General features: G+C 37.8%; 1 protein-coding gene across 2 annotated transcripts; it reads right to left on the bottom strand.

Moving 5' to 3' along the window:
* Positions 1–307: 307 nt before the first annotated feature.
* On the bottom strand, positions 308–6,445 carry LOC126793378 (MACPF domain-containing protein At4g24290). Of its 2 annotated transcripts, none has more exons than XM_050519879.1 (7): positions 6,092–6,445; positions 5,767–6,005; positions 5,485–5,686; positions 3,874–3,942; positions 3,574–3,760; positions 2,843–3,009; positions 308–1,284 (listed from the first exon to the last, which is right to left on the bottom strand). In XM_050519879.1, exons 1-7 carry the CDS (start codon positions 6,347–6,349, stop codon positions 598–600), a joined length of 1,809 nt encoding a protein of 602 aa, XP_050375836.1. In that variant the 5' UTR covers positions 6,350–6,445; the 3' UTR covers positions 308–597. The 2 variants fall into 2 exon arrangements, with proteins under 2 accessions (XP_050375836.1, XP_050375837.1); XM_050519880.1 differs by having other exon boundaries at positions 1,124–1,274.
* Positions 6,446–9,002: the final 2,557 nt, after the last annotated feature.

The raw sequence follows: 9,002 nt of genomic DNA, 5'->3' as shown, positions 1-9,002 counted from the left end.
TGGCCGTCATAGCATTATGCCAATGAATTAAATTTTCCCCTACAAAAAATGTAATTATAATTCTATCAGATTAATGGAGTTAAAGATTGCGTCACTTACGAATTTTTTAATCTTCCCTTCCAATCGTACTGTAAGTTACAAGATAAACAGATGGTTTAAAAATTGCACAGAAGAATAAGAACAAGTTAAAAGCATGGTTGCATAAAGAAATTTGCAGTGCAAGGGGTATCTGTCTTTTATTACTGTATAGTTGTTAGGATGGAACCTGAATATGGCGAAAGGACAACAACGCATTATTTCATATATATGTTTGCACAAGTATGCAGTTACTTTTCTATTCCGAGAAATGCATGCCGGAGTAGACATCATACAAGATAAGCTTGGCCGTTAGCGCCACAAATTCCGACTATACCCACAACACCAGGTAAATTAGAACTGATACAGCCTGCCTGTGCTGTGAACTTGTTCAGGTACAAAAATCTCCAGTTCTTCAGAGATAAACCAAAATATACAGTAATACAACAACCTTTGAAACCCCCATCAATTCCTACTCCGCCCTTGAACCTATATCATATGAATTTTCTTTTTCTTTATGAGCTAATGTTCCTCCAACTCTTCTTCATCAGGTAATATTACTGTCAATAAAGAATACTTCACGCGCAGTGATATCCTGCCCTTTTCGACAACTAGTCTTGCCCCAGATACAACCCAATAACCTGGAGTTTCCTGTGGCCCCCTTGTCATTTCTGTTGTATCCACAAACTTCCGGAGTCTTGAGGCTTGGATGGGAACTGGAGGACCCCCTGGATAGACGGCTGAGTTTATGTTGACATCTGCTGGCCGTGGAGGTGGCTTTTGAACTGTTGTAAAGTGATGGCTTATTAGTGTTGATATGAGTCCCGACTTATGGGCCAACCCTGGTGAGCCTTCCCATTCCGGATGCTTTACAATTGTAGCTCCGGAAACAGTAGTGAAGCGGAGTCTCAAGAAGAGAATATTCTTTATCCCATAATTCTCAACCTGCAACTGTGCCCCAGTTACTACTGAAAGATCCTCATCTGACTCCACAGGAGCAGTACACACATGAGAAAAGTTCTTCCATTGGACTTTCTCATAGTACTTACGATCATAAGAATCACGACGGAAATTTCCATTCGGATCATCTTCAAGTTGGAAGACTTTTGGAAGAGAGGAGAGGTGTTGTAAGTGAATGGCCAAGCGATTGCTTTTTTTGCCTTCTAAATACAGCCTCAAACCAGTCACTGGCCTCTTTCCTACATCAACCTGACAAGATGTATCAAATAATTCCTCTAAAAAAAACATAGAGCAAATAATGATATCTTTCTGAAAGCAGTACATTGAAAGCAGATAGACCTGAATAATTAAATGGTAACATTTATACTTCAGTTCATGCAATAATTGTAGGATAATTGGCAAACATGTAAAACTTACCAGTCATTGTGATGTCAGCACATAAATATGAAAACAGGGTCATGAAAGTTGTGTCAAGTAATACTAGAAAAATTTCCAAGGGCTTTTTCCATTACAAATACATTCAAAAGTTAAGAGATGAATGTCTATATTTTCCTTAGACATGACTGTAAACTTCAAACATCAACATGATTAAAAAGTTGTCCCATGGAACTCAAGTATTCTTAGAAATCTTCTCCATAGTATTTAGATGACTTACTTCAAACATCAACATGATAGTTATCCCAAAAACATTTAGGCATAAATGCTTATTTGCACCCCAAATTTGGTTGAAATTGTCAATTTACACCCTGAACTTGCATTTGAGTCAATTTACCTCCTAAACTTGGTAAAAATTGCCGATTTACACCCTGAACTTGTATTTGAGTCAATTGCACCCCATCCGTTAAATTTAACTGTTTCTATCCAATTTTGCGTCACATGTCATGCATTTAAGGGGTAGTATTGTCATTATATATTTATTCATATTGAATAATGAAATAAATTAATAAAATTACTTAAGAGGAACACTTGCTACAATGTTTGTTTTTTCGAAACATATTATTGATTTATATATTTATTATTTTATGTGATATGATATGTTAGAATATATTAGAAAAAATATAAATAAATAAATATATTGAAAATTAAAAATAAATGTGTGTTTCGAGATAATTACTATTCTACCATTGTGTGTGTCTTAGCCTTATTAGGTTTCCTGTTAGAAATAGATTCGCATCTCTGTAATAGATTAGGACTCTGAATCCTACGAGATTGTGATTATGTAATGCATATCTATTGGCCTCATTATCAATTAATAAACGGTTATGTTTTGTTCTATTACGTCGTTATTATTCTCGTTTTGTTCATCCTCCAACAATGTGTACATATAAAAATATATTTATACACAACACACTATATTTGAATGGGTAGGTATATTGAATATATAATTCAAAGTAGGGTTAAGTAGGTAGAAAAAAAGATGTAAATAAATAATTTGATTAACAAAATAATCCTCATTTTAAAAAATATTTTTATTTGTTTTTAAGAAAAATATAAATAGAAAATGACAACATTACCCCTCATGTGCATGACATGTGACGCAAAATTGGATAAAAACAGTTAAATTTAACGGATGGGGTGCAAATCGGCAATTTTTACCAAGTTTAGGAGGTAAATTGACTCAAATACAAGTTCGAGGTGTAAATCGGCAATTTTTACCAAGTTTAGGAGGTAAATTGACTCAAATGCAAGTTCAGGGTGCAAATTGACAATTTCAGCCAAATTTGGGGTGCAAATCGGCATTTATGCCAAACATTTATGTTAAAAGTAATTGTCTTCTTTTTAAATAAGCAGACATCAGGAACCTTACCAGACTAGTATTAACATAAAGCTTGGGCCCCATTAAGCTAAACTGTAGAGATGCATTGCTTTGATGCTTCCTTTGTGGACCAAGAGGAAGGTCACTAAAAACCGGCGCCCACTGCCGTGGCAGCTGAAATTCCAAAAACTGATGAAGCTCTTCAATTGGTGGTTTATCTGCAAGCATATGAGTGATGATTAAATCTCTCATGTTACAAATTAACTTCCATAATGCTACCATACTTCTGCAATATTACATAGGCAGAGTTAGGGTCCGGATAAAAAATAATCCTATTTTCTCCTGGTTCTGTTAGTTCTAATTATCTTGCTGGGTTAGTTCTATACTTCTATTGCAAAGCCAAAAACATCTGTTGTATTATTCTGGATCAACTTTACTAATTATACATTACTAAGGCCTTTCTCCGTGAATGGATCATGACACTTAGCAAGCACGCTCAAATGTAATAGTAGAACTTCCAGAAACGGGTTGGTTTCTGAAGGTGGAATCCAGTCTAACATATTTGATTAGCACCAACAGACCATTTTGCAATTGCAAACATAATATGCATGGCTTTTAGGTATTTGGCACACGCTTTTCCTCTTTCTCTAATCACCTTAAGTTTTTATGTAGTTCAGAACTATATTCAAGAAATGTAAGAGCAAAAAATATCTATAATTTATAATAACAGTAAATAGAAAAGTAAACCAAATAGAGAGTGCAACTAGGGGAAAAAGGCTTACATCTTAAATAAAGATTTATTGCATGGCTCAAGAATCCACTCCCTGGGACTCCATTTAAAAGAGAGGTGATCGGTATAAATGACATTGTGATCACATCAGGTTCAACTTGAACACTTTGTAGCCATTCATTATGGGACAAGTTCTTGATATCACTGCCACCTCTCCTTTTGCGAATACTTACAATATCCTGCAATTTAAAAATAATTTAGTGACTAAAGAAAATAGGCAGAGAACTTTTTTATAGTACTTGTAAGGATATCTGACGGTAAGGCAATGAAGATGATTATTCATACAACTCACTTCCTTGTGCGAATAAGAACTTGATGGACTAGTATCTGCAAACCGCAACCGCTGCTCCCTGATTTCAAACTGGCAATTAAAATTTGAGGTCAGGTACTTGTATAAACTATAAAGTCTAAAGTATACAAACTAATGCATACGACTCTACTACTGTGTCCACCATCCCAATGAAAAAACTAGGGTCAAATTCAACATAGAGCTGGAAAAGATAAAAAATGGAGAGAAATAGAGGAAAGTGAATAGAATGCCAGAAAGCAGACATTTGTAAAGAATGATCACAGATACACTAGACCACTGGTCATTGTGGTCCAACTCTATTATGGATCTCTGACCACAATCACCAAAGGGTCCTCTTATCTCTTCCTTCTCTGAGGTCAGGTTATGGAAGAAGGAGAAGAAAGTATCATGACAACCATTTTTATCACGCGATAGTTCATGATGTTCATAATGATCTACTATGCGCTTCTGCATCTAGTATCCAGTAGACTTCGTACACTAACTGTCCTAGCTCTACTGTATCATTTGTTTCATTTGTTCTGGAACAATCACAAACACAATTGTGATTATGGATCTACTACCAGAAATTCAATATGTAATCTTAGCACATTCAATGTTTATCCTGAATAATCCCTAAACCCAATTTTTCTAAGCATACAGGAGCATTTCACTTAAATTTGGTTCAGCGAGGATGGTCACTTAAAAAGATATATAGCAATATATGCTTAAACATTCCACTTTGGCAGATATGATGTAAGTGTGATTTATCTAGAGAGAATTAAATTTACAAGTTGTATGAGTGGGTGGAATCTAAAAGCAGCCTTCAAATATGGGTGTATATCTAAATCCCCCTTTTTTTTTCTTTGTAATTTGGAACAGAAATATCACTGCAGAGTTGCTAAGCAATTGATATTCCCCATTCTTTGCTTCCCATTTGCTCATGAGGTAGGAAATCCGAGACCAGAAGCAACATTCTAATGACAAAGAAGATAACATACATATGATTTCAGAAGAACTAATCATTGAGTTTACTCATCTGACAAGTGGTGTAACGGTGTATGTGATTTTCAGGAAAAGTAAAAGTAGACTCATAGCAGTATTCGTGAAGAATTAGCAAATCAGTAGACATTAGTGATTATTGGGCAGTGTAGTGACAGACAATGTGATAAAGGAAAACTTCAAAAGAATTTTCATTTTTGGAGATCAGCAAGTCCAAAGTACACAAAAGGCAAACTCCCATTTTGTTGGCCAATGAACCCTAAGTGGTCTCCTATGACTCCCAAGACTTATGACCAATATAACTAAATCAAGCTAAAAGATACTCATAAGAGTGGAAAATTTATAGATACAAAAGCACAATAAGATTTAGGGCCATCTAGAACAAAGATTATTGACCTAAATCTTCCAAAATCTAGACAGCGGCTGTTTTGAAAACAAGTGAGCGGAATCACCAGTCACTACAATAAAAATTTCACTAAAGTTATAGGCAAAGAAAAACTTGAAGCAGTCCCAACACCAACATAAAAAATTGACGGCTGTAGGCATATCTGATCAATCACAGCAATTTAAATGTTCAACTGCTAAAAGTAGGCGTTAGGAAAAATATCCACAAACCTTGTTATTCTTGCAAGCTTGTTCAGACGGTGTGCCGTACTGTCCATTGGCATCTAAAAATCTTTTATCTGCCATGTCCTTCAATTTTTTCTGTATGTCAGCCGGTTGCAGAGTCGAAGAATGCTGCTGCTTCATGTAGATCACATCCTTACCTCCCATCTTCACACCAACAACTATATGCGTCCCAAACGTCTCTATAAACCTACAATCAAAACACACACAAGGGTGAGTGCATTATTCTGTCGAAAAACAAAAGACGACAGCCAATGCTCGTAGCTTCACCTCGCTAATGCAGCAGGTTCCCACGACGACGGGACAGCTTTCTTGACATGATGACGTAGCACCATGTTGGACTTTTCGAGTGCAACAGTATAGAGCGTGATGAAGACGCCGTCGAAAGAGAGTGTCTTAGTGTTGGCAGCATCTTTCTGCCACGAACCCGAGAACTCAAACATGGAGTTGAAGAGACCAGAGGGTATCTTCCCAGTCAAACCAACTTCCTGGTTGAACTGCTCCGACATCTGCGCCCGACCAAAACCTCGATTTTAGTACAACTAAAACCTGTCGGGAAATCGAAACACACGAGAGAGTTGGGATCTTTAGTTACCTGTTGGAAAGAGAGAACATCGGACCTGAAACGGGTGCGCTCGCCTTTGTCGCATTTGATGGACTTGGGGACGTTTGGGATGGTGGGTCCACCGGGGAGGAGAAGGCGGCGAGCCCCGTCGTCGTCGTCGTCGATTTCAATCAATCGAGAGTCGCCTTTGCAGTACTTGAGGCGTAGATCAATGGAGACATCGTAGCCGCGGCCAATTGAGGCAATCGCGACTTCGGCAGCTTTCGGAGCTTCGGCTTTGAGTGCCATCGCCTCGTCAGTCGTCACCGCATCGGAACCCTAAAGCAAAACCGGGTTGGAGTAGAGTGGAGTGGAGTGGAGTGGAGTGAGTGACCTCCCAGTGACTTCTAAAGCTTGGGTTTGACCCCATGTGAAATTAACTCCAGAGTGCCACCAAATATATTTTTAAATAAAACTATTGGAAACGAAATACCTGTATCGACACTTTATATATATATATATATATATATATATATATATAATTTATGCTACATCACCATTGTCGGGTCAAACCTACAACCTCAATTCTGAACGACTTATAACAGACACGTATCTGTCGCACAACCCTCATATATGGATTTCGGCAGGAGAATTTACATATCGTGAACCAACGAGACCTACTAGCAACGAGAATTGAACCTATGTGGGTGATAAACCTCAAGTCCGCCTTTGCCAACTAAGCAAAACCTGACTGGTCCAAAAATTTATCATCGCTAAGTTTATTTTATCAAATAAAAAACTTGACCCAACAACAGTGAATTTGTCGTTGCAAAGTTTATTTAAGAATTAAAAAGAAAGCAGCCAGATTTTTTATTTATTAAAAGGAATAATACAATTTGAATTATTGCATTTAATTTTTGTTCATAAATGTTAGATACAATGTTTTGTAACATAGCTCCCTTGTACGGTTAACTCAATTTCATATCAATTGAGGCAGCTTGCATACATCAACTGATCATCTATATCTCTTTGTTGTATTAAAAACTACTATTAGGTTCGAGAACTGCCTTGGACAACAAAATGTTTGTTGTGGGACCTGAGTTTGCACGCAACATCTATAATCCCTGGGGAATAAAATGGCTGAAATCATTTGATCGAAATTTTGATCATTAGCTCCGGCTGATTTGTGATGCATGGAATGCTCATTAAGGAAACACCTGCTTTTTGGCTCTCTCGTCGCTCAAAGCCCAGATTGAAAAGGTTGGTAGGTGACACAACTCGCACTAAATATTAACCTGATATCTTGAGTAAATGGTGTGGAAACCACTACTTAAGGAAGTATACTACAATTTCGGCATAGTCTGTCTTAAAAGTAGCTAACTCTACCTACATGAAAACGATACTTCTACAATCTCTATACCAACTCAACTCCGGAGCCTCCATGCTCCCCACAATTTCCTAAATTTCACAATCACTAATCATAAATATAATTCACCATACATGCAATATTCGTTACTTAATATCATTGGACCCCTGAAGCTCGTAGCTCGTCCTAAACCACAACCGCCCAACCCACTAAGACGACTGGATCAATAACAATCATATAATATTCTATAAGCATCGAACAGTGTAAATTTATATTTAAAACAACATCCCCTGGAAAGCAAACACGAGACCACACAACACTCGACGAGTTATCAGTCCTCTCCTTTATAAACCTCTATCGAGAGTCTACTAGTGCATCCCCTCTCTTCTAGCGACTTGGTATCATCGATACCGCTGCCGGTTCATCCCCTCTCTTCCGGTCCTCTACGCTATACCAGTTCATCTCCTCTCTTCTAATTCCATACTCTCATTGCATTATCGGTTCATCCCCTCTCTCCCGGTTCTGAGACCACTAGTTCATCCCCTCTCTCCTAATGTCTCAATGATCAGCCGGTTCATCCTCTCTCTTCCGGTTATGCCGGTTCATCCTCTCTCTTTCGGTTCTACCGGTTCATACCCTCTCTTCCGGTTCTGTCGATTATGCCATCTACAGAGCCCACTAGTTCATCCCCTCTCTCCTAATGTCTCAATAATCTGTCGATTCATCCGCTCTCTTCCAGTTTTGCCATCTGCAGAGGCCACTAGTTCATTCCCTCTCTCCTAGTGTCTCAATAATCTGTCGGTTCATCCCCTCTCTTCTGGTTACATACACTCACCTCAAAGGATCTGACACAAGCCCCATAACATAACCCCGAGTTTCACTCGTAAACAGATATACAATCACCGTCACGAACATGATATCAACCGGCATGTTCATAGACAACTAACTAAATGTTCAAACACACTAACCCACACGAACCAAACACACAATTCCTCTAGTACGTTGTTGATACTACTGTAACAACCCAACTTGAGTTTATGTTTTGAACCCAAGGTAAATCATTAAAGAAACGATATTTAATCTAAAATAATTGTGGCTGCACCCAAACCTTGGTCAGGTTGCCTACGTACTTTTTTAAAGGGATCAAGCCACTCGTAGCTCAACTTCTGAAAATCTCATTCCCGAATATATCGTCAACAATTCCAAATCTCAAATAATACGTATAATTCTCATACTTTAATCCAAATTGAATAACTGAAAATTAATATAATTAACTAAGAAAAATAATAGCCCAATATCATGCCAAAATCAATTATATGTAATTATTTATAAACGATCACAAATTCGTAATCTTAAACCGAAAATCTCCACATACGTCTTTTACGATAACCAAATTTGACAAATTATATTTCATTAGGTTCGTATCAATGACTACTACCTAACAGAGCCACCCATTGATCCAATTACTACCTCACGCACTGCCGCACGCACCGCCAAGTGGCTGCGCGTGGGCCCCACGAGCCACCCCTATCCAACCTCACCAAAATCATTCAACCCCAACATGAAAGTTGTTGATCACACAAAACCAAACATCTT

Source organism: Argentina anserina, chromosome 5 (assembly GCF_933775445.1).
Source record: "Argentina anserina chromosome 5, drPotAnse1.1, whole genome shotgun sequence".
Lineage (NCBI taxonomy): Eukaryota > Viridiplantae > Streptophyta > Magnoliopsida > Rosales > Rosaceae > Argentina > Argentina anserina.
This window is presented reverse-complemented; position numbering and strand designations above follow the sequence as displayed.